Genomic DNA, 27,667 nt, shown 5'->3' with positions numbered 1-27,667 from the left:
TTAAAAGCTAATTGTAGTCCTCCTTTGGTATCTGCAGGGGATTGGTTCCAGGACCACCCCCCCTTGGACACCTAAATTCAGAGATGCTCAAGTCCCTTACATAAAATACCATAGTATTTGCATATAACCTACTCAGATCCTCCCGTATACTTTAAATCATCTCTAGATTATGTATAATATCTAATACAATGTAAATACTATATAAATAATTGCCAGCGCCAAGCAAATTCAAGTCTTGCTCTTTGGAATATTCTGGAATTTTAAAAAATATTTTCGATCCGCAGTTGGTTGAATCTGGAACCTGTCAATATGAGGGTCACTGTAAACCCCCTCATTTCTATTTTTCTGAGTTGTTAGTAGGCTGCTTACTGTTTGATACATTACTTAGACATGGAACAGTCATTCCAGAACCAGTAATTTCCTGCCTATTCTAGTTAGTGGTCCTTGTAAGGAATCTGTCTTTTAAGAATGTAAGAATTCAATGACCCTCAGAGGAAACCTAGACTTTCTTTTTTTAATATCATATAACTCAGCTGCCACAAGTAAAAAGACCTCCTCTTCTTGGTCACCATCCCCTTCAAACAGTGTGTAACATTTATCCAGGGCACATAGCTAGCACCGGGTTCAACTGAAAATTCACTTTGCTTTCCCATTAAGGCCATATAATAGAATCGTCTTTTGAATTTTTCTTCAATTTGGGCTGCTGCTTTACCCTTAGCAATTCTACTGTGGTTTTCTTAATGTGATCCTATTTCAGTGAGAAAAAAAAAAAGGACTTTTTAATAAAGCTTTTATCCATTGCTTTAGTAAAATATGTTTGCTTATTGAACCAGAATAATTTGTTTTTTTATGGCAAAATGATTTATTTTTAAATGAATATAGGAATTTTTAGCAAAGTCATAGTGTCAAAAATCAAAACATCACTTTATGTTGTTTTAATAGAGCAAAAGCAATTTCTGTAAAAATCATTTGTATGGGTCAACAGTTCTGATCTCCTTAAAATTACCTAATGGTCTACTTATAACAACAAGGAGAAACTCACGAAAAGCTCAAGATGTTAGCTTCTTTTATGTTCAACCCCACTGCACTGAATCAAAAAGTACAAAACAAAACTATATACTGAACAACAGTGGCTATCTTTGAACTTCTTTAGTCAACAGACCTTACAGGCTTCCAGCTGCATAACAGTAAGTTCCCTTCAAGGAACTATAGTATCACTTTATAAAACTTAATAGTGTTCCAACTCTCTTTTGTCATGCAGCATTTCCTAGAGAGATGAATGTTATTGGAGAAGAGCACGCATTAATAGTTCCTTTCTCTTATTCTAAATGTAAGCCCAGCATCTCTGATTAGTTCTTTTTTTCTCAGCTATAGCAGCTTCCAGTAGACTGCTGGGTCAAGTTAAATCTTTAGGATCAGTGTACCCTGGCACCCACTCGACTCAGTGATAGTTTCTATATACTTTTATTATCATTATTATTAAAAAATAAAAGAGAGAGAATCACTGTGATTCATGAACCATAGCTAGGTGGCTGATCTTTTCATTTGAAATCACTATTTGTATTAATGTATCCACATTTCTTTGGAACATAAATCTACTGAAGGCAACAGCATGCTGAGATATACTGTTTCATCCCAACCAGCACCTAATACATCATATGAACTATGTGACAGCTGGTTACTCCCCTCCTCATTAAAATTCATGTAGTTCAAATATTCAAGCTGAATATCCTACTGGTAGATGTATTCTTCCAACAGAATGAAGAAAGAAGAAAGACAAAAGCAAAAACTTGAGTGTGTCATAAAACTTTCTCTCATAAATGTTTAGGGATCTTAAGTTATCTCAGGACAGACTAGTACTACTAGTAAATACACTATAGTTCAAAATTTATTTTTAAAGTAAAATAAATAAGGTACTCTATAATTCACTATTTTCTTCAACTTTAGTTTTTGTTTTTGAAGTCATTGCCTATTATTATTTTGGATAAAATTAACTTAAGATTTAACAGAAGATACTTTTAAACAAGTAATTTATCAAGTTATTATGTGAGTGTTCACATAAATGTTCACAATGTTTAAACTTTTTATTTAAGAAAACAGAGAATGCAAATTAAATTTCTTTGTAAAAAGCCAAGACACCTGTCTTAGGGCAGATGCTTTTTTCCTAATTTCATAATCAGGAAATAACTAGGTCGAGTAAACTTTCTAATTAAAGGGTAACATAAACATGGTAAAATATGCAAATCTTAAGTTTACTTCTCAAATAGTTTTTTTCTAAGCAACATAAATTGATTTTGAAAAATGTATGAGTTTCTGGAAAATACACAAATGAGAAATCAGGTAAATAGCAGATTATACTTATAAAGCACTAACATATAAATAACTTGAATATTTTAAGGATTATTTTTGTTGTGGCTTAAAGGAGCCAACTCAACCTATTGTCATGATGAGATATACTTTAAAGGTGAATTTGGCTCTTAAAATGTTTTCCCTTCTAAATGGCTACTGGAAAAGGTAATATTATTTAATTTCAGTTTCTGGCTTTAATCCATGTAATTAATAAATACGTGTCATTTTCATCAATATAGCACTTTAAAATTTACAAAGCCTTTTCACATAAAATATAGTATTTGATCCTTACAACAACTCTATAAGGTAGGTAGTATTATTAGGTGAAAAAAATGAGACTGGAATTTGGTGCCCTCTTTCCAATTGCTTGCTCCTTTTATCACACCATACTTGCTTATTTAAGAAATTAAAGTCGTGCTTAACGGACACAAAAAGAACTCTCATTTTGCAAATTTGTCTATTTTGATCATGTTTCTGTGTTAGGAGAAATAGTTTGCCTTTGGTTCTTATGCAATATGATTTTATTCCAGACAAGTTTTACAAAGAGAAAATAAAAAAGCATATTCTTATAAGATATTAAATATTAGAAGGCACTAAAGGCATTTGGGAAAAAAAGAAGTGTGAAAAAGCATGAAAATATTATAAAGTTGTTTAAGAATTTATTAATTTACTACATTTTTATTAAATTATTACTTTTCTTATACTTTGGGGAACTAAAGGTATTTTATAGATTTTCTTCCCTTCTGAAATCATGCTGAAAACTCCACCCTCCCCTTTGAGCACACACACTGCACACCACAAGTTCCTCTTGGTCCACAGCCAGCCTGAGGCGCAATCCACAGGAAGCTCCAAAGGAGACAAACCAGAAACAGCAGTGAAAGGCAAGAGAGTAAGACAGAAGTGGGCTATGTGTGGTTCTCTGGTAGCTGCCAAGTGTCCTGGAAGGTCAAATATACACTGCTTGCACAATGCACACAACTTTTGCCACTCTGTCTTTTGCTCAACTTAAGCTGCTGTCAAATTGAAAACAAAACAAAACCAAAAAAAGCATAATTGTGGGTGATAGTAGTGAGGGTAGACTGAATTACTGCAACATATTACACAGACTCTAATAGGGAGGTCCTAGTTTAAGTGATATATCAATAATTGCTGCTTCTCCAATATGACTTTAGAAACAGAAGGGAAGGATTGAGAATCCTTGGAGTATCTTAAAAGGAGGCTGAAATATAAGTGTATAAAAACCGAAATAGGATAGTAACATAGATGGGGGGAAAAAGGGAGAGAAGCCATGAACGATGAGGGCAAAAGTCAATTCTCTGCATATTTTTCCAGTTCCACTCCAAAGTTTCAGTCCTTGGATTTTCAACTACTTTCCTTATGCAAATAGCTTTTTTTCATGAGCTCTTATTCTATTACCATAAATCTAATACATTGTGCTTTTCAATGCATATTGGCTTTGTCAGATTTCTGATATATTAGAGATTCCCAGCCTTTCCATTTGGAATCCACATGTCATTTCACCTACATCTTAAGTTTTCAGGTAGAACAGGTTTAAAAAAAAAAAAAGGGGTCAAGAACCAAATGCCAAGTAATAGCTGTTTAGAGTATGAAAAAAACAGCTTGCAAAGGAGTCTGAAAGGAGAAAAGGAGAATAACCAAAGGAGAGTTAACCCTGCAAAAGGAGAAGTGATAAGTATATAGAGTCCTCAACAGTGTGAAAAGCTGAAGTCAAGAAAAATGAAGATTGAAAAGAAGAATATGAAAACTGGCAAAGTCACTAATGACTTTAGAAAAGCTCTCAATTGGGGTGGTTTCTGCCTACCAAGGCATATGTTTCAACATCTGGAGATATGTCCAGGTGTCACAACTTGAGGGTTCTACTGGCATTTTATGGGTGGGGGTCAGGGATGCCATTAAACACCCTACAGTGTACAAGACAGCCCTCTCCCACCTCCCAACAAAGAACTATCCAGGACAAAATGTCAACAGTGTCCATGTTGAGAAACTATACATCACAAGAGCTAATAAAACATGAAATTGAGGACCCCGTGGGCAGTGAGGAAATGCATTTGGCAAGAGAAGGCTATTCTTTTAGAGAAGTTTGCCTTGTAGTGGAAAAGAGGGACAGGGAAGAGAACTTCAGGAGCAAGCAGGATATGGAAAAGTTTTAACTTTTGTTTATTTCCTTCAGGCTGGGAAACTTGGCAGTGTTGTAAACTGACAGAGGTGAAGAGATGGAGAAGAAACCAGAGACGCAAACATGAGAGACATACTGATGATGACTGTTCTTAAGGAGGTAAGGAGTTGAAATCAGGAAGACGAGTAGAAACCACTGCTTTGAAAGAATGCAGGGACACATACCTCTCTAAGATCAGAGGAAATGGGGGACTGATGGGAAAAAGACTAAGAGTGGGTGGCAAGAACAGGATAGTTGGAGGAGGGTGTTTAAAGCTTACACTTGGTGCCTGAGATAAGCAACTGGCCTGGGATCCATTTTCTCTGAGACGGAGTTCCAGGGAGTTTGCTTCCTGGAAAGATCTCCTTGTAAACACAGTAATGACTGACCTAATTAGCAACCAAACAAACGACAAAACTAAATGGTTTTTACTAGAGGGGAGTTTAAGTGAGACTGCTTATGAAAAATAAAGCTGGAACTTAGAGACTTATGGGATATGACTCCCTGGAAAATGTCTGTGTATGCTATCTAACTATTTGAGTATAAAGTAGAGATGTTTCATGAGGTCAAAGGGGAAAACTAGTTATAAGGTAAATAAGTTATAAGATAGTTATAAGATAACTAGTTATAAGATATCTAGTTATAAGATATATATAAGATATATATAATATCTAGTTATAAGATAAATAAGTTCTGAGGATGTAGTGTACAGCATGGTGACTATAATTAAAAAGAAAAACAATGAGATGTTTCATATTGATTGGCTCTTTCTGTGTCAATAAGGTGATTCTATACATTTAACAATGCAAACTTTATCCAACAATCTGGGCCAGTGCCCACCAGATGCAGAAAGGAGCTGGGGAGCTGGACGGTATTCCAGATCTCTCCCTGCTTCACCTGTGTCTCTTGACGACTGATAAAAGCTCTGATTCATGTTGAGTTTCTCTGACAAAAAAAATTCTTTGTGTTTCTCACCGACACATACACTAATCATTGGGTAGTGTTGAAGGCAACTAGCCAAGCATTAAAATCATAATTCTGTAAGGAAATTACAAACGTATACAATAAAGAGCCTAAGAGATGGAACAAAAAAAAGGTACTTGGGTTGTTTCCAGTTGAATGTAACAAGCTTAGAACAACAGAAGATATAAACAAAGGAGGAATTTCAGAGCAAACTTTTAGCACTAGAGTGAAATGATCACTGAATTAAATTATAAAAGTGATAAAATGACAGCTACTCTAAATTAGGAGTGACTAAACAAAAAGATCATCACATAGGAAAAGTGTGAAATGTATATGCATGATTCATTTGTAAATCACACTTTCTTATCCTGAATTGCAAATATGATGGTTTGTGAGATTATTATAAATGTCTGTCTTGACTGTTAAATTATTTGAAAAATAATATTAATATATTAAAATATTTATATCTTTTCTATAAACTGACTGTAATGTAAAATATTAGACATAATTCTACTACAATAATATACTTCTTGACCTTGGAAGTCAAATTTTGTTTGGCTTTTTTAATTTACTAAAATTAATTTAATATGTTGTATTTAGATTTCAAAATAATAGAATAACCCTAGGAAGAATATTTTTTTCTTTATTGTGTAACTAGAATAATGTAAAAACTTCAAATTCCAATGACTATTCCCTCAGAAAAGATAGTTATTTTACTCAAGGTCAATTCTATGTTACAGACTGTGCAGTGTTCAGATGGTCAGAGATTTGCCATGGATCCTGAATCAATAAATATTCTTTCTCACACTATGAAAGCTGTGTCAGCTCATGGGGTTACCTAAACAAGGCATAAAATAGTTTGCATCTTACAGAAAACTGAGATGAACTGAACCAATTAAAAGTAAAACTGACATCTTTGCATTCTAATCCCAAGAATAAAAGGTAAACAACCTTAATTTTCCAATTTCTTAATTTCAGAGGGGTATAAACTGTCTAACGGGTATCCTAGATATAGTGTGGTTAGAGAAAAAATCTTTAATTTTCTTCTACTATTGTCCATCTTAATTATTTCCTTGATAAATAATAATAAATAGAAATATATATTGTTCTTAATGAAGCTTTTAATATATTCTAGCATTGCTATTATTACAATGTGATTGCTTATTGCTATGGCCTGAATGTTTGTATCCCCCCAAAATTCATATGTTGAAATTCTAATCCCCAAAGATGATGGTATTAGAAGGGGGGTGGCCTTTGGGAGGTGCTTAGGTCATGAGGGTGGACCCCTCATGAATGGGATTAGTGCCTGCATAAAAGAAGCTCCAGAGAGATCCCTAACCCCTTCCACCAGGTGAGACACAGCAAGAAGATGCTGGCTACAAATCAGGAACCATGCTGCCACCTTGATCTTGGACTTCCCATCCCCCAGAACTGTGAGAAATAGATTTCTGTCACTTATAAGCTACCCAGTCTGTGATATTTTGTTATAGCAGCCTGAACAAACTAAGACATTTATAGTAAATTTTAATAATGTAATCACAGAGGGAAAAATTAGGTGCTATGGACATTTTCATGTGAACTGTATGAAGAGAAATAGTAATAACTAGGATACTGCACTTATTTACTTACAACTTTTCTTAAAGTCATTTAAGATGAAGTGAGTTAACTCTCTGAATAAGCTATTCATAGCATTGTGCACCAAACATACAAATTGTGACAGCTTCTAAACAAAAATGACTCATCCCAAAAGCTAGGATTGAAAAAAAATGAATGGAATATTTTATCCAATTCTTCTTTTTTAAAGGCAATTCTGAATCTATAAGTTGACAAGAAATGGAGTTGGAGTAGATAAAATACACAGGGGATTTTTAAATATCACCTTATAGACATATTTGACTCAGACTTACATTTTTTAATGGGTTCTCCAATAATATCACAAACAATTGACTATGTCTTGTCTTCTTTGTATGGCCAGTCCATAAGTATTGTACTGATATGATCCTGGAAACCATTCTGTAAGGTCAATTGTCCTAAAATGAATGATGCTTCTACTAGAACAATATCTAAGGTGGTATGGCCTTGATCAAGTGCTTAGCATCAAAAACCAGTTTTATCAAACAATGCATCATAGAAACATCTGTACATTTGTATAATAAGTTAAAATGTCAAAAATGTGCATAAGGACACCACACATAGTGACTGTTCTAAAGGCCTTAATTCATATCTATATCAACATATATCACAACCTAATTAGCAATTTTACCTTTAATTCACCCATATTTATTGTGCACCAGGCACTTTACTAAGTGCTATAAGAAATGCTAATATATACAAAAGTTCTTCCATTTAAAAGACTGAATGAAATCTAATAAATGAAACATATTCAAATAACTAAGTGGTGAGTGCCATACACATGATACACTTAGAAGAAAATTGATATCATTAGTAACTAGAAAAATCAATAAAGGCATTATGGATTAGGGCTATTAGTCTAAAATTAATATACTACTTATCAACAGATGTAATTGTATGTTTAATGAGTGATACTTGTGATTTTCCTTCTTAAAATACATGAGGATTAAGGAGAATGATTTGTATGCCCCCATTTTCTTAAATATAGTAATGACTTCCTTTTCTCATTAAATGTCCTCATAGCATGCAATGATATTAGCTTTAATTCCATTCACAATGTTACATCAAAAGCTGAGATCATTATTTTAACCCTCAAAAAGCCATTCACATTTTTACGTATTTGAAAGTCTTATTTAAGATATCAGGATTCAGAGGAGAAACTTCTTGAATCAGATCTTATAATCATCATCTTTCACTTGCTCTTAATTTTGAGCTTGAACAACAACTTTCATGCCACAAAATGAACGTGTGAAAGTGCATATACCAAACAAGCCCAGGAGAGCTCTTTTGCCTAGCGGATGGTAGAGGCGGGATGTTTTGAAAGTGATTCTTTAGACATTAATTTCGTACTTTCTTCTTCACTGTCCCAGCGCCTCCCAGAGTTCCTGCTCAGCACTCGCAATGCCCTCAATGTTAGAAATTAGCCCAAAACGCTAGGGAGTTATGTATATAATTAACAGTGTCAATCGAGCATGTGAGATAAAGTATAGGTAAATTAGGGATACGGGAGTTCATGTGCCCTTTTTTCATCCTTTTTTACTTTTGATATCAATGGTCACAATCCAAATCAAGCATGCCCCACCCATTCTGAATTTTAAGATGGTCAAAATGGTTAAATCTGGTGTATTGATAAGATTAGGTTAATATCTCCCAGTCTGGAACTCTAAAATTCTAAAGGGCTGTCTCTTTCATCTCTGCATCTTCAAAGTAGGTTCTAAATAGATATTTATGGAAAGAAATTGTGAATGAATTGATGAATGGATGAATGAATAAAGAAAACGCTAACAAAGGAGAAAACAGTAGGCCCCAGAAGAAAAGTGAATGCATAGTTAAGTGCTTGTGTATTTAGCATAGGGCTTAATTAGTCTTAATCAATTATTGTCAGTAATATTTAAATTCTGTATTTCAATATATCAAAGAATTAAGATACAACATGAGACGCTGCTGATACGCAAGTAACTGTTTTTTTTCTCAAATATAAATCTGGTCTGTTCTTCTAGCGAAGAAGTCCTACAGCTCATGTTTTTACTATGCTATTCACAGTTTCTACACAAAGGCAACAGGATGCCAAACTGCAAATGAGAGGAATTACGCTGTCAGAGTAAAAGTGGCCATAAGTGAATTCTGTCAGAATCGCTCAGCACAGATAGTCCAGGGGAACTTTGTGGATGTATTTGCTGAGTAAGCTAAAGCTAACACAACTTTCCAAACCAGCTTTTTAATGTAATGAAAACAAGTATTTCCAAATATAGTAATATTCCCAAACCGGGAGTCAAGTAAAGTTAATTTACATATACATCTCAAGGCCTTTAAGTCAGGAAGAGAGCACATCTCAAAGGACAAAACTTGTGGTTAGAATGAATTCTTCAGTGTCAAAGATGTTTTCCTCTTTCTGAACCACAATGACCAAGCTCAGTGTGAGGCATCAAATCAAATGACTTTATGCCCATCAAATGCCTGTAGACAACAGCGAGGGAGGAGGTAAGCAGGAAATCTCAGCTAATTAAAAGAACTGAGATACAATAAACTATTAGGGAATATCATAGTCATTAGTGCCCATGATACATATCTGGGTCTACATCATCCAGACACATGCAAGAGACTACTCCCTGGCCCCTTTTGTGGCAAGTTTGGGCCTGGTGATTAGATTTGCTCAATGGGAAATGAAGTGAGTCTCTCACAGGTAAAGCATTTATTACTGGGGTGCGGCCTCCAGAGATCTTTTACCACAGTGAAAGGCAGTGTTTTGCAACAGCTGCTGCTTCAACAGCCTGGATACAGAAGGAGGCGATACTGAATGGAACTCCAGCACCTTCCGCAATGAACACATAGCCAGAGCAAGAAATAAATCTATATTATAAAGTCACTAAAATTTGGAGGTTGCCGGCTCTTATGTAGCCTGGCTCATCCTTCCTCATACACTCAGGCACTTTCCTTCCTCTAGTGATGCCAGGTGCTATATATTGTTTAACACATACAAATCTATCCTCAATTAATACTTTTTTAGAGCAGGGTGATCTCATAAATATTTGGAGTTAGACTTCACTGTGTGAAGCTGCTGGAGAAACCAAGACAAATCCTTACGTTTAATCATTTATACATCATAATCTGGAGGGAAAGTTCCTGGAAAGAAAGAGTCTACTTCTAGAAAAGTTGTTTTTAAATGTTTGGACCATCCTAAGGTAAGTATCAAGAAAGTTACTCAGAGGAAAATTAAGGGAAGTCTTTATTTAAAGCAGTTTGAAGATATATAATAAATTTGAATGCTCATCAAATTGTTACATATATATTGATTTCTTGTAATAAATTTAAGCAAAGTCCAATTTCTTCTGAGCCACTGATGTTCAAAGAGTTAATACATTCTGCCCTTTCACTTTTATACTGAAAAATCCCCAAAGTGTACAAAAACACTAGAATTGTAGTCTATCTCACCTGTCAGGGAATATTTTTGGTCATTCACAGGAACCCTCAGCATCTTAGTAAACAGAGCCATACACCATTGGTTGAATTAAATCCTCATGACCTATATGAAATACTCTAGTTCCTTCTAAGTATAAATATCTTCTTTTGCGACAAAGTTCCTTTTTGGATGAGCTATCTCTCAGTAAAGACATTGATACCATTCATCAGCATATCGAGACATATTACCACATTTTAAATCCGGAATAAGTACTACATTTTGTTTATTTTTTGTATCCCTTACAGAGGGTTGTAGTCTAGACTAAGAGCAAGCATAGATTGCCTCAAATGTGTTAACTTCATTATACAGAAATAATGCAAGAAAAATGAAAAATTAATTTTAAATCTATTACATTCCCCCCAAAGCATGTAGGATTTAAAGTTAGACAGTGAGTGTCCAAATCTAAATCCTATTTCTGCCACTTACTATCTGTGTTTTTGGGCAAGTTGCTTATCTTCTTAGTGCCTTATTTTACTCTTTTGCAAAACGTGATCAGTAAAAGAATCACTCGGTTCATAATATTGTGAGGACTGAATGTGATAATATATGAGAAGCATTAAGAGCAGTCCCTTGGTTCAAATAAGTATTAAAAATACATGTTACTACTATTGCTCTAAAAGAAAAGAATAACTGAACCATGGATGCATTCTTAAACACACATATTCACCTGAATTATTTTGGAAAAGAAATACAGAAAATGTGTGCATCTTCTCACACATAAAGCTATCATTTCCTAAACATATGTCACTTGCTTCACATATAGCTAAAATTACCTAAAAATCCTAGCATTTCTTCCTTATATTGCTAAGAGCTAAATAATACATTGTATGCATGTTAAATTAATTATTACACTATAAATTAATTAAAGATCGAGATATTAGTTGAAAAGTCCTAAGGAAGAAGGTCATAATTTTGATACATTTCGTGTGGAAATTCAAGGGAGTCAGTATTTATTTCAACAAGTTTTACCTGTGAATCCAGTGAACATGTACAATAGTTTAACCAAGTTTCCGTCCTATCTCCCCTACCATGGCAATGGTGTAATCCTGCCATCTAGTGGACGATCTACATCACTGCAGGTATACTTTTTGAAAATTTATAAAAAGCCTCAAATAAATTAACAAAATCACATTTTTATATTTGACATTTAAATTTTTAAATCTTGAAAGTGTATCTGAGGAGAAGAATAATGATTTTGTGATGTTATGAGGAGAATTATATAAATGTAGTATGAAAAACATGAGATATAAAAAGAATAAGTAAAAGGCCCAACTTTGGGCAAAGGTAATAAACAGGGCACACTTATTAATATAAATACATCTTTATAAAGGAATAACAGAAATTTGGTGAAGAGAAATGTTTCATAATAACTCATTAGCCATAACTTTTAATGTTGCATCAATTGGAAATCTATTTTAACATGTTCTTGTATTTAGACAAAAAAAATCAATTGCAACAATAATATAATATTTTCAATGCAAAGAACAGAAAGAAAGATGAAATATAATGTAATATCTTTCTATATATGCAAATATAAATACACACATACATAGTCATTTTTTAGCATAAAAGAAGAAGAAAAAAAAAAAAAAGAAGCAAGAAACCCATTATTGTTTGTTGTTCTGTAGATGATTTGTCCAAGATTAAAATCTGGCCAAGCCTGACCTAGTAGCTAGAACCTCTAACTTCAAACACAGTGGTTTTGCTATCACTCAGTGTTGCCTCAGTAACTTAAGGCTTCTTCACATTGCAATTGTCAGAACTAGATGACCTAATATTTTCATTTGAAATATAACTGTCTAAGATATATAGATATAAGTGATTTAGTTTCGAGCATTTTTCACATATAAGTAGGTAGGTAGATAGATCCTTTTAAAGAAGCAGTGTTAAATACTAGAAAATCAAAGACACTGCTGAAAAAGGACACGTGAGAAAGGGAGCAAACTGAATCCAAAAGGCAAGCCCATCCCAATATTTGTGAGGCCTGAGGCCTCATGGACCTCCCGGGCTGCAGTCCACTCACATCTTTTCCCACCCTGGCTGTATCCTACACTGTGAGGGAGCTAATACAAGTACCTCTAAGACACCTCAGCTCACAAGTGCAAGCTCAGACCCCACCCTCCTACACACACCCCATTTCCACCCTCATCTGCAGGCTTCTGCAATTTGAACCAGGAATCTGGAATCTCGGTCGCCTGGAATGTGTTAAAGCTTTGGATGGGCATATCACCTTGACCCTCAAGGATTCTCACCCTATGTGAAGTGGGAACTATAGAAAGACAGGAATAGGATCCACTAAAGCAGCAGTCCCCAACCTTTTTGGCACCAGGACCAGTTTCATGGAAGCCAATTTCTCCATGGACCAGGGGCAGGGTGATGGTTCAGGTGGTAATGCAAGTGATGGGGAGCGATGCGGAGCGGCAGATGAAGCTTCCACTCACCCGCCACTCACCTCCTGCTGTGCGGCCCAGTTCCTAACAGGCCACAGACCGGTGCCGGTCCATGGCCCAGGGGTTGGGGACTCCTGCACTAAGGGGTCTAAGGGTGGTACTGGCATATGTGTGGTTTACAACAGGACATTTTTTAGGTGGCTAGAGATGGAGAAATGGTGTGAAATGATGTTGTCAGAGGTTGTCTTCATGATCAACATTTTTCTTAGACTGTATATCCCAGGGTCTTGCTCTAGGATGGAGAATGTCAAACCTTCCATGGAAGCAAGAAAGACAGGTTTTAAGGGTTGCTATCCTGGTGTGCTTCTATGTGTTTTGACCCATGAGCGTCTCAAGTGAAAACTTAGCCTCCCTGACTTGTGATATCAACTATGCAAACCAATTTTTCCTTCAAAAGAAAGTCTCTTCGATAAGTTATGCTGGGAAAACTAGACAGCTACATGTAAAAGAATGAAATTAAAACATCCTCTAACACCATATACAAAAATAAACTCAAAATGGATTAAAGATCTAAATTTAACACCAGATACTGTAAAACTCCTAGGGGAAAACACAGGCAGAATACTCTTTGACATAAATCGCAGCAATATTTTTTTGGATCTGTCTCCTAGAACAATGGAAATAAAAGCAAAAATAAACAAATGGGACCTAATTAAACTTAAAAGCTTTTGGACAACAAAGGAAACCATAAACAAAACAAAAAGACAACCTACGGACTAGGAGAAAATATTTGCATACGATAATACTGACAAGGGATTAATTTCCAAAATATACAAACAGCTCATACAGCTTAATATTAAAAAAAACCCAATCAAATAATGGGCAGAAGACCTAAATAGATATTTCTCCAAAGAAGATATACAGATGGCCAACAGGCACATGAAAAGATGCTCAATATTACTAATTACTAGAGAAATGCAAATCAAAACCACAATGAGGTATCACCTCACACCAGTCAGAATGGCCAGCATTAAAAAGTCTACAAATAACAAACGCTGAAGAGGGTATGGAGAAGAGGGAACCCTCCTACACTGCTGGTGGCAATGTAAGTCGGTGCAGCCACTATGGAAAACAGTATGGAGGTTCCTCAGAAAACTGAAAATAGAATTACCACATGATCCAGCAATCTGACTCCTGGGCATGTATCCAGAGAAAACTCTAATTCAAAAAGATACATGCACCCCAATGTTCACAGCAGCACTATTTACAATAGCCAAGACATGGAAGCAACCTAAATATCCATCGACAGATGAATGAATAAAGAAGAGGTATATATATACATACATATACATATATATACATGTGTATATATATACACATACATGTACACACAATGGGATATTACTCAGCCATAAAAAAAGAATGAAATAATACCATTTGCAGCAAAATGGATGGACCTAGAGATTATCATATTAAGTGAAGTAAGTCAGATAGAGAAAAACAAATATCATATAATATCACTTATATGTGGAATCTAAATAAATGATACAAATGAACTTCTTTACAGAACAGAAATAGACTCACAGACTTAGAAAACAAACTTATGGTTACCAAAGGGGATGGGAAGGAGATAAGTTAGGCCTTTGGGATTAATGTATATACACTACTATATATAAATCAGATAAGCAACAAGGACCTACTGTACAGCACAGGGAACTATATTCAATATCTTGTAATAACCTATAATGGAAAAGAATCTGAGAGAGTATATATACATATATTACTGAATCACCTTGCTGTACACCTGAAACTAACACAACAGTGTAAATTAACTATATTTCAATTTCTTAAAAAAAGAAACACAACAACAAAAAATATGATGCTTCAATTTGCAAGGAGCATGAACTTGCCAGTAATATATGGGATTTTTCTTCAGTCTGTTTTCATTGTGCGAGGAGCATGAACTTGCCAGTAATAGATGGGATTATTTTATTATATGCAGGCATATGTATACACTTACCATGCTGTTCATTTTTGAAGATGATGAACCTGCTCTCTGCTTTCTTAGACTATTAACTTCTTCCACATTTCCATCTTTTGGCTTCAAAATCATCCTGCTACCCCCTGCAGTTCCTTCTGATGAGGATCGCAGTCGCCTCTCTACAAATCTTCCTTCACGGTATGGACTGAGGCTACTGGCAAGAACTATTTAAAAAAGAAATAAATAAAAATTAATACAAATGCTTAAATGTAGTTTTTATAAATGTTCCATTGAAAGTAAATGGAAAACTCTTAGGGTCATTCAACAATTCTTAATCACAGAAAACTTTTTGAATTAGTAGTGGTCCTTTACTTAACTATATAATCACTTTGAAGCCTCTAAAACTTTCTAGTCATCCTTGGCTTCTTCACACCTCACATAAATCATATAAGCAAATCCTGTCCTCATTACCTTCAACTGTATACAGAATGTGATCACTTCTCACCACCTCCCGCACTAACTTCCTGGCACAAACTCCATCAGGGCTTGCCTTGATTACTGCAATACTTCCTAATAGCCTCCTGCTCCTGCCTACTCCCACCTGCCTCTCCGCAACCAACACACACTCTATTTTCTACAAGGTAACCAGAATGATACACTGAAAACATAAGTGAGATTGATCACGACCGCTTCTCTAATCCTAAAGCTGATGTGTTTCCAGTGGGCTACCAGGTTCTGCATGATATGACCCTACTCCCGACCCCCACACAGGGGGCTTCCCATTGCTCACCTGTTCATCTCTCTAACCTCATCTTCTACTGCCCTCCAGCCCCCTGCTCACTCTGCTTAGGGCATACTGGACTTCTTGCTGTTTCTACAACATTGTAGGCATGCCCCAGCCCCAGAATCTTTACCCCATACCCTTTGCACTGATATACTCCTCCCAAATAGCTGTATGGCTTACCCCCTAATTTTTGTTAATATGTTACTTTGAGGAATAACCCATCCACTGTACATAAAAATGGAAACTAAAAACAAAGAACTATCATAAAGAGAAATTAAGAAACTCATCCTTAAGATTCTCTTCCTCTAGAACCACCACCAGTACCAAAATCTGTCAGTCAGAGAAAGAGAATCAGTAGGAGACCTATATTAAGAAGATTTATGGCAAGGAATTGGCTTATGCATTTGTGGGGCTGGCTAGGCTGCGCCTCGAGGCATGCGGGATCTTAGTTCCCTGACCAGGGATCGAACCTGTGTTCCCTGCAGTGGAAGCACAGAGTCTTAACCACTGGACTGCCAGGGAATTCCCGAACACCTTTTCAAAAATTTGTGAAGATCCACCAGAGGGCAGACAGCAGAAGCAAGAAGAACTACAATCCTGCAGCCTGTGGAACAAAAACCACATTCACAGAAAGATAGACAAGATGAAAAGGCAGAGGGCTATGTACCACATGAAGGAACAGGATAAAACCCCCAAAAAACAACTAAATGAAGTGGAGATAGGCAATCTTCCAGAAAAAGAATTCAGAATAATGATAGTGAAGATGATCCAGGACCGCGGAAAAAGAATGCAGGCAAAGATCGAGAAGATGCAAGAAATGTTTAACAAAGACCTAGAAGAATTCAAGAACAAACAAAAAGAGATGAACAATACAATAACTGAAATGAAAACTACACTAGAAGGCATCAATAGCAGAATAACTAAGGCAGAAGAACGGATAAGTGACCTGGAAGACAGAATGGTGGAATTCACTGCTGCGGAACAGAATAAAGAAAAAAGAATGAGAAGAAATGAAGACAGCCTAAGAGACCTCTGGGACAATATTAAACACAACAACATTCGCATTATGGGGGTCCCAGAAGGAGAAGAGAGAGAGAAAGGACCAGAGAAAATATTTGAAGAGATTATAGTCGAAAACTTCCCTAACCTGGGAAAGGAAATAGCCGCCCAGGTCCAGGAAGCACAGCAAGTCCCATACAGGATAAACCCAAGGAGAAACACGCCAAGACACATAGTAATCAAATTGGCAAAAATTAAAAACAAAGAAAAATTATTGAAAGCAGAAAGGGAAAAACGACAAATAATATACAAGGGAACTCCCATAAGGTTAACAGCTGATTTCTCACAAGCCAGAAGGGAGTGGCATGATATACTTAAAGTGATGAAAGGGAAGAACCTACAACCAAGATTACTCTACCCAGCAAGGATCTCATTCAGATTCGATGGAGAAATCAAAAGCTTTACAGACAAGCAAAAGCTAAGAGAATTCAGCACCACAAAACCAGCTCTACAACAAACGCTAAAAGAACTTCTCTAAGTGGGAAACACAAGAAAAGAAAAGGACCTACAAAAACAAACCCAAAACAATTAAGAAAATGGTCATAGGAATATACATATCTATAATTACCTTAAACGTGAACGGATTAAATGCTCCAACCAAAAAACACAGGCTTGCTGAATAGATACAAAAACAAGAACCATATATATGCTCTCTACAAGAGACCCACTTCAGACCTAGGGACACATACAGATTGAAAGTGAGGGGATGGAAAAAGATATTCCATGCAAATGGAAATCAAAAGAAAGCTGGAGTAGCAATACTCATATCAGATAAAAGAGACTTTAAAATAAAGAATTTTACAAGAGACAAGTAAAGACACTACATAATGATCAAGGGATCAATCCAAGAAGAAGATATAATGATTATAAATATATATGCACCCAACATAGGAGCACCTCAATACATAAGGCAACTGCTAACAGCTATAAAAGAGGAAATCAACAGTAACACAATCATAGTGGGGGACTTTAACACCTCACTTACACCAATGGACAGATCATCCAAAATGAAAATAAATAAGGAAACAGAAACTTTAAATGACACAATAGACCAGATAGATTAAATTGGTATTTATAGGACATTCCATCCAAAAACAGCAGATTACACTTTCTTCTCAAGTGTGCATGGAACATTCTCCAGGACAGATCACATCTTGGGTCACAAGTCAAGCCTCAGTAAATTTAAGACAATTGAAATCATATCAAGCATTTTTTTCTGACCACAACACTATGAGATCACAGATGAATTACAGAGAAAAAAAACGCAAAAAACACAAACACATGGAGGCTAAACAATACGTTACTAAATAATCAAGAGATTACTAAAGAAATCAAAGAGGAAATCAAAAAATACCTACAGACAAATGACAATGAAAACACGATGATCCAAAACCTATGGGATGCAGCAAAAGCAGTTCTAAGAGGGAAGTTTATACCTATACAAGCCTACCTCAAAAAAACAAGAAAAATCTCAAAAAAACAACCTAACCTTACACCTAAAGGAACTAGAGAAAGAAGAACAAACAAAATGCAAAGTTAGCAGAAGGAAAGAAATCATAAAGATCAGAGCAGAAATAAATGAAATAGAAACAAAGAAAACAATAGGAAAGATCAATAAAACTAAAAGCTGGTTCTTTGAGAAGATAAACAAAATTGATAAACCATTAGCCAGACTCACCAAGAAAAGGAGGGAGAGGACTCAAATCAATAAAATTAGAAATGAAAAAGGAGAAGTTACAACAGACACCACAGAAATACAAAGCCGCCTAACAGACTACTACAAGCAACTATATGCCAATAAAGTGGACAACCTGGAAGAAATCGACAAATTCTTATAAAGGTATAAATTTCCAAGACTGAACCAGGAAGAAATAGAAAATATGAACAGGCCAATCACAAGTAATGAAATTGAAACTGTGATTAAAAATCTTCCAACAAACAAAAGTCCAGGACCAGATGGCTTCACAGGTGTATTCTATCAAACATTTAGAGAAGAGTTAACACCCATCCTTCTCAAACGCTTCCAAAAAATTGCAGAAGAAGGAACACTCCCAAACTCATTCTATGCGGGCACCATCACTCGGATACCAAAACCAAAGATACTACAAAAAAAGAAAATTACAGACCAATATCACTGATGAATATAGATGCAAAAATCCTCAACAAAATACTAGCAAACAGAATCCAACAACACATTAAAAGGATCACACACCATGATCAAGTGGGATTTATCCCAGGGATGCAAGGATTCGTCAATATATGCAAATCAATCAATGTGATACACCATATTAACAAATTGAAGGAGAAAAACCATATGATCATCTCAATAGATGCAGAAAAAGCTTTTGACAAAATTCAACATCCATTTATGATAAAAACTCTCCAGAAAATGGGCATAGAAGGAAACCTACCTCAACATAATAAAGGCTATATACGACAAACCCACAGCAAACATCATTCTCAATGGTGAAAAACTGAAAGCGTTTCCTCTAAGATCCGGAACAAGACAAGGATGTCCACCCTCACCACTATTATTCAACATAGTTTTGGAAGTCCTAGCCACAGCAATCAGAGAAGAAAAACAAATAAAAGGAATACAAATTGGAAAAGAAGAAGTAAAACTGTCACTGTTTGCAGATGACATGACACTATAGAGAATCCTAAAAATGCCACCAGAAAACTACTAAAGCTAATCAATGAATTTGGTAAAGTTGCAGGATACAAAATTAATGCCCAGAAATCTCTTGCATTCCTATACACTAATGATGAAAAATCTGAAAGACAAATTAAGGAAACACTCCCATTTACCACTGCAACAAAAAGAATAATATACCTAGGAATAAACCTACGTGGGGAGACAAAAGACCTGTATGCAGAAAACTATAAGACACTGATGAAAGAAATTAAAGATGATACCAACAGATGGAAAGATATACTATGTTCTTGGATTGGAAGAATCAATATTGTCAAAATGACTCTACTACCCAAAGCAATCTACAGATTCAATGCAATCCCTATCAAATTACCATTGGCATTTTTTAAGGAACTAGAACGAAAAATCTTAGAATTTGTGTGGAGACACAAAAGACCCTGAATAGCCAAAGCAGTCTTGAGGGGCAAAACAGAGCTTGAGGAATCAGACTCCTTGACTTCAGACTATACTACAAAGCTACGCTAATCAAGACAATATGGTACTGGCACAAAAACAGAAACATAGATCAATGGAACAGGATAGAAAGCCCAGAGATAAACCCACGCACCTATGGTCAACTAATCTATGACAAAGGAGGCAAGGATATACAATGGAGAAAAGACAGTCTCTTCAATAAGTGGTGCTGGGAAAACTGGACAGCTACATGTAAAAGAATGAAATTAGAACTCTCCCTAACACCATATATAAAAATAAACTCAAAATGGTTTCAAAACCTAAATGTAAGACTGGACACTATAAAACTCTTAGAGGAAAACATAGGAAGAACACTCTTTGACATAAATCACAGCAAGATCTTTTTTGATCCACCTCCTAGAGAAAGGGAAATAAAAACAAAAATAAACAAATGGGACCTAATGAAACTTAAAAGCTTTTGCACAGCAAAGGAAACCATAAACAAGACGAAAATACAACCCTCAGAATGGGAAAAAATATTTGCAAACGAATCAACGGACATAGGATTAATCTCCAAAATATATAAACAGCTCATTCAGCTCAATATTAAAGAAACAAACAACCCAATCCAAAAATGGGCAGAAGACCTAAATAGACATTTCTCCAAAGAAGACATACAGATGGCCAAGAAGCACATGAAAAGCTACTCAATATCACTAATTATTAGAGAAATGCAAATCAAAACTACAATGAGGTATCACCTCACACCAGTTAGAATGTGCATCATCAGAAAATCTACAAACAACAAATGCTGGAGAGGGTGTGGAGAAAAGGGAACCCTCTTGCACTGTTGATGGGAATGTAAATTGATACAGCCACTATGGAGAACAGTATGGAGTTTCCTTAAAAAACTAAAAATAGAATTACCATATGATCCAGCAATCCCACTACTGGGCATACACCCAGAGAAAACCATAACTCAAAAAGACACATGCACCCCAGTGTTCATTGCAGCACTATTTACAACAGCCAGGTCATGGAAGCAACCTAAATGCCCAACAACAGACGAATAGATAAAGAAGATGTGGTACATATATACAACAGACTATTACTCAGCCATAAAAAGGAACTAAATTGGGTCATTTGTAGAGACGTGGATGCATCTAGAGACTGTCATACAGAGTGAAGTTAGAAAGAGAAAAACAAATATCGTATATTAACGCATGTATGTGGAACCTAGAGAAATGGTACAGATGAACCGGTTTGCAGGGAAGAAGTTGAGACACAGATGTAGAGAACAAAAGTATGGACACCAAGGGGGGAAAGCCGTGGCGGGGTGGGGATGGTGGTGTGATGAATTGGGCGATTGGGATTGACATGTATACACTGATGTGTATAAAATTGATGACTAATAAGAACCTGCTGTATAAGAAAAAAGTAAAATAAAATTCAAAAATTAAAAAAAAAAAAACGAAAGGGAAATTAAGAAAATCCTATCTACAGTTGCATCAAAAAGAATAAAATACATAGGAATAAATTTAATCCAGGAGGCGAAAATTATATACACTGAAAACTATAAAAGACATTGATGAAAGAAAATGAAGAAAATAAAAATAAAGAGATATTCCATGTTCATGAATTGGAAGGATTAATATTGTTAAAATGTTCATACTACCCAAAGGGATCTACAGATTCAATGTAATTCCTATCAAAATTACAATGACATTTTTCATAGAAATAGAAAAAAAAAATCCTAAAATTTGTATGGAACCAAAGAGGACCCCAAATAGCCAAAGTAATCTTGATACAGAAGAACAAAGCTGGAGGCATTACACTTCCTGATTTCAAACTATATTACAAAGCTACAGTAATCAAAACAGTATGGTACTGGTGTAAAAACAGACACATAGATCAATGGAACAGAAGAGACAGCCAAGAAATAAACCCATGCAAATGTGGCAATTAATTTTTGACAAAGAACCCAAGAATATATAATGGGGAAAAGATAGTCTCTTCAATAGACAGTGTTGGAAAATGGACAGTCACATGTGAAAGGATGAAACTGGGACCTTATCTTATACCACACACCAAAATCAACTAAAATTGATTAATGACTTGAAAGTTAAGACCAAAAACTGTAAACCTCCTAGAAGTAAACATGGGGATAAGCTCTTTGACATTCATCTTGATAATGATTTTTTGGATTTGATATCAAGAGCAAAAGAAATAAAAGCAAAAATAAACAAGTAGGACTACTTTAAACTAAAAAGCTTCTGCACAGAAAACAATTTAAAAAAAAGAAAGAAATAAAAGACAACCAACTGGACCAATTGGATGGGAGAAAATATTTGCAGATCATATATCCTATAAGGGGTTAATATCCAAAATATACACAAAATTCATACAACTCAATAGCAAAAAAAAAAAAAAATTAAAATGGGCAAAGGACCTAAGTAAACATTTTTCCAAATAAGACATACAAATGGCCAACAGGTACATGAAAAGGAGCTCAACATCCCTAATCATCTGGGAAATGCAAATCAAAACCACAATGAGATAAGATATCACCTCACTTTCGTTAGGATGGCCATTATCAAAAAGTCAAAAGACAACAAATGTTTTTGAGCATATGGAAAAAAGGGAACCCTTGTGCACTGTTGATGAGAATGTAAACTGGTGCAGCCACTATGGAAAACATGGAGGTTCTTCAAGAAATTAAAAATAGAGCTACTATATGATCCAGCAATCTTACTTCTGGTAATATACCCAAAAGCAGCAAAATCACTATCTCAGAGACATATCTGTACTCCCATGTTCACAGCAGCATTATTCACAACAGCAGAGGCTTGGAAACATCCTATGTATGAGAAAAGAGGAATGGATAAAGAAAATGCAGTATCTACATACAATGGAATATTATTCAGCCTTAAAAAAGAAGGAAATCCTGTCATTTGTGACAACATGGATGAATCTTGAAGATATGCTAAGTGAAATAAGCCAGACAGAGAAAGACCAATGCTGCATGGTATCACTTATATGTGGAATCTTTTTTAGAAAGCTGAACTCATAGAAACAGAGAGTAGAAAAGTGGTTACCTTGGTAAAAGGGTACAAACTTTCAGTTATAAGATAAATAAGATCTGAGGATCTAGTGTATAACAAGGTGATTATAGTTGATAACACTGTATTGTATAAGTGAAATTTGCTAAGAGTAGAACTTAAATTTCTCAAAAACAAAACCCAAAAAGGTAAATATGTGATGTGATGGATGTATTAACTAACTTGATGGGGGGGGGGATCCTTTCACAATGTAACATATATCAAATCATCACTTTGTTCACTTTAAATATACAATTTGCCAATTATACCTGAATAAAATTAAAAAATGCAAACTACAATCACACCCCCCACTTCCTAATCCTCTTTTCTGCTTTAAACTCATCCTCAGCAGTTATTACCACCTGACATTTGTTTATTTGTATATTAATTGTCTGAGTATTCCCAGTAGAAAGTAAGCTTCATGAAGGAAGGAATTAATTCGTTTTGTTCATTGCTATACCCTTAGTGCCTAAAACAGTACCAAAACAATATTTGTTGAATGAATGAATGAATGAATTAAACTGTTCTGTTTGGGCTCATCTATGGGTTTAAAGGCTCTTGGCTAGAATCTATTAAGCCAACATATGGCAGTTTTTTCAGTAACTTTTTAAGCCAATGAGTAAAAGTTAAATTTCCAGAGAGGTCAAAATTCCATTAATAATTCTGATATGAATGTACACCCAGCACATTCATATGTATATTAAATACTAGCTTAAACTTATTTCATAATAAATACAGAATAAATTTAGTATTATGGAATTTGGCAACCCTTTCTTACATAAAATACATTTGTCTAAATGGCTTTAAAATCTTTAAACTTCTAAATTATAAAATCCTTATGAATAGCAGATGAATATCTCCTATTGATGAAAATGAAGAATAGTATGCAACCAACTTTTCCTTTTTGACATTACCAGCTTATTTGCCTGTCTCTTTCTATTTTACAAGTTGTACATACTATGAATTATCACCTAATGTCCAGGAACAGGCATCATGGTATCAAATTCAGTGAAATTAATGTGTTAAATGGCTTGCAATTAGAGTTTGACATTGAGGCAAGTCACCATTTCTAACTAAGAATTAGATATAATCAAAATAATTATACTTTTACCTTTTTTGGATGCAATTTTCTAAAAAACTGCCCACATTCTAATCTGAGGTCCACCGTTTGCGAACAATGTGATTTCATGAAGTTATTTAACTTAATCCTAAACCTTAGTCATTAATAACTTCCACATAAATCTTTGGTTAGTACTAAATAAAACAGTGCATGCAAATTGCTTAGCACATCTTTGGGCACATAGTATCACCATCATTATCATTCTTATAATTATACTATAGTTAAAGAATTAAGCAGGTATAACTAAATCCCAAAATACAAGCAAGGCTACCAAGACAAAAAATGAAAACAAGTAGGCAGATGTGTAAAAGTGATTTTGTATCAAATGTGAAAAAATATGAAGACAGTTGGAAAATTAAGTCATGCATTTAAAACTGTAAAATTGCTATATTCATGGAGAGACTAGTTAGGTAAGTCAGATAAACTTATGATTCTTGACATTATATAATATATAATTTCACTGATTACAAATTTTATTTAATATTTTAGTATTATTCTTAATGTTTTGGAAAGAGCCTGGGTCATGACATGTAGTACAACCTAGTCATTAAGAGCCTGAAATTTGGATTGAGATAGTTGTAATTTGGCTGTGCCACTTACCATCTGTATAATCCCTTGGTCTCAGTTTTCTCATGTATAAAATGGGGAACATACTAGTGCCTACCTCACAGGAATTGTATCCTAAACAATTACTTATGAACTTTGTGACTTTGGACACATTACTTAACCTGTCTGTGCTCCAATCATCGTGCCTATAGAATGAGTTAGAATAATAGTAGTGATTTCCATCACTTCCAGATTCAATAAATTAATGTATCCAAAGGGCACAGAACAGTAAATGGGACATATTGTTGGGAGAACTATTACTGTTAGTAGTAGTAGTAAAAGTGGCAGCAGTGGTAGTAGGAATCACACAGTACAGAAAAAAGAATAAAAAATGTCAAATACAGCCAGTAGGTATTATATATTCAACAATTCTCTTGAACTGAATTTTATATTGAAAAACCATGTTTTCTGTTAAATAACAGACTGGAGTAAATCAACCTTCCCTCCCTCTTTCTGTGCCAAAACATGGATCCTATTTAATAATAAAAACTTTGTTAAAATAGGAAAAAGAATTTAAATTATACAAATTTCTTTTATAATGATTGTGTCTGGGCTATATCTACTCTTTAACTAAGAAATACCAATACTCTATCATGAACTATAAAAAAGATAGCCCTTATTTTAGATAAAGCCACATTGCAAATAAAATTAATTTCCTTCCACTTTCTTCTGAGGGTCAGAATCTGAATTACACAACTAAGAAAAATAAGTAACATGGATAAATTACATTTTCAGCATGATACGAATGAAGTAAGGTTAAGCAGAGAAATAATTTAAGACAAATTATAAATAGGAAAGAATATTAAAGAGTGAAAACTAAGAAAAATGTAGTTTCCAACAGATAGAATAAGAAAATTGAAGAAATTATAATGAAAATTATAATTCATATCATTTATTATACAAAGAAAATCATCATACCTTTGGCAGGATTTGCATCATATCCATATGATGTTTTGTTTAAAATATAATGATCACCGGAAGAGGGTATTATCCTTGAATCTGAAATAGGATGGATCCCTTTAACACGTTCAGCTATTGCTTTATGTTGCTCATAAAATCCAAGTTTCCTTGGGGAACTTGTTGCCAACATTGTTTCACCATTTTGTATCACCATATGTTCTCCTCTTCTTGTATCTGCTGATAGGTGAATCTCTGAGTCACTCGCATTCATAGCAGGTAGTTCAGTGATTTGCAATAACACTTCCTTCTGATTAGCAGCAGAGGTTTCTGGGAAGGATTTAGATTCAGTGCTACACCGACCTTCTAACCTGTATTTCCCAGGAGACATAATTGCACAGGGAACAGTTCCCATAAGGTCTATTGTTGTCTTTGTAGCAGCAGCAGGATTGGGAGAAATCTGAGAGGTAGAATCACTGTGGCCAAAGTTGTCACAGTGGGATGCCATGCTTCCACTTTTAGGAAATGCATCTGCTTCAGACACAGAATCTTCAGTCAAGGCTAAGAACTCTGAAGGTGTCTGAGCTGTAGTAAAATCAGCAGAAAGCAGTGGAGATTGCAAAGAGCTTCCCGCCCGTTCTGTTACATCCACAGAACACGATGGAGAAGCTCTTACTAATACAGGCTCCCTCTCTTGGTACTGTGCAATTTCCAGTGAGAATTCAGATTGCTGTACCAATGAAATGGATTGGCTCTGTGGAACTGGCTTAGAAAATTTATAGTGAGATGAAAAAGATTTAGTAAGAAGCTTCTTTGTCGACTGCTTAACAGAACGGCGAGTTTGTTCTTCTGTGAATCCAGAATCATCCCCCTCACTTTTGCCAGAACTTAGGCAATTTATAAAGACATTCTTATTAGTCGAGTGCTCCTTTTCTCTTTCAAAATCCTCTGTCAAAGATCTTGTTATCTTCTTATTTCGTGAACTGCTAAAACCAACAGAATGTCTTCCCCTGGTTTTAGTATGTTCTTCCAAACTCAGTTTTTGCATACTGCTGTGACCAGGTTGAGCACCATTTGAAATACTAAGGTTCTGGTTGGTAGGTTCTTTCTTAGGTTCACTCCCCTTCTTATGATGGAAGCTAATGGAAGGAGTACGGAAGAGGCTCCTGCGTTTACCTGTACTACCTGAGCTTGAGTTAGTGCTGGAAGGAGATGAACTGTGTACACCGACTGTATTACTGGAGGAGGGTGAAGAAGGAAGAGAATCATGTTTTCTGCTAATACTCCTTCTGAATATCGGCAACCGGGAGACCAGAGTAGATCGTCTTGATCCGGAGTCCCCCATTGGGACTCCAAGGCTTGCACTGTGACAGCCAACTTAGCAACCTGAGAAAAGTTAAAACAAATAGAACAAGTTAATAGAATTCAATTATAAATAAGACATTTTAAAACATAACATTGGTTTTTCAGTCATGACACAGAATTTGTTATACTAAAATAATAAATAGTAAAATTCTGATACTTAAAGAATTTTCTGTATTTCCATGTAGCAAAATATCCAATAATTTGTAGAGAAATTTTATAATGGTGCCACCACTTCACCACGACCAAGAATATTTGAAGTCTAAATTTGTATTGGGAGACACGAGATTACTATTCAAGACTCAGCCTTACTACTCACATCAGTTCTATAATTTGGTAAATTGTTTAATCTTAACTTTTTATGTTTATTTATTTAGACTTAGTAGGCATATGACAGCCACCATCATTGCTCTCTAGGTAAAATGCCCCACCACTGCCTCTGTTGGCCAGCACCAGATGTACCATGGGGCTCAACAAGTAATTGACCTGAGCTTAACAGAACCACAGACCAGACTAAGGTATGACCTGACCCGAGAATCTCTACTCAAAGAAAAAACCAATTGGAACAGGTTCTTCCCGTTGGAGTATGATTTAGTAAGTTTAGAGATAATTAGACCACTGGCAAAGGAAAGTAAACCACATCATAAAGGATCTAGAGTAGAATTATAAACAAGATAAAGTTAT

At 35.2% G+C, this 27,667-nt stretch overlaps 1 protein-coding gene across 6 annotated transcripts in view; it reads right to left on the bottom strand.

The window, feature by feature from the left end:
* Nucleotides 1-27,667, bottom strand: part of CCSER1 (coiled-coil serine rich protein 1) — a 1,296,175-nt gene that overhangs the window by 1,115,908 nt on the left and 152,600 nt on the right. For all 6 annotated transcript variants that reach the window (XR_009503213.1, XM_059922414.1, XM_059922413.1 and 3 more), the window contains exons 2-3: nt 25,643-27,007; nt 14,991-15,175 (exon numbers count right to left, since the gene is read on the bottom strand). Coding sequence is in view for 5 of the 6 variants with exons in the window: in XM_059922414.1 (XP_059778397.1) it covers nt 14,991-15,175; nt 25,643-26,966 (1,509 nt within the window). In the remaining variant the exon portion in view is untranslated. The remainder of the gene's footprint in view (nt 1-14,990; nt 15,176-25,642; nt 27,008-27,667) is intronic.

This window comes from Balaenoptera ricei, chromosome 5 (genome assembly GCF_028023285.1).
Source record: "Balaenoptera ricei isolate mBalRic1 chromosome 5, mBalRic1.hap2, whole genome shotgun sequence".
In the NCBI taxonomy this organism is placed as follows: Eukaryota; Metazoa; Chordata; class Mammalia; order Artiodactyla; family Balaenopteridae; genus Balaenoptera; species Balaenoptera ricei.
The sequence above is the reverse complement of the archived record's forward strand: the minus strand, read 5'-3'. Positions and strand labels throughout refer to the sequence as shown.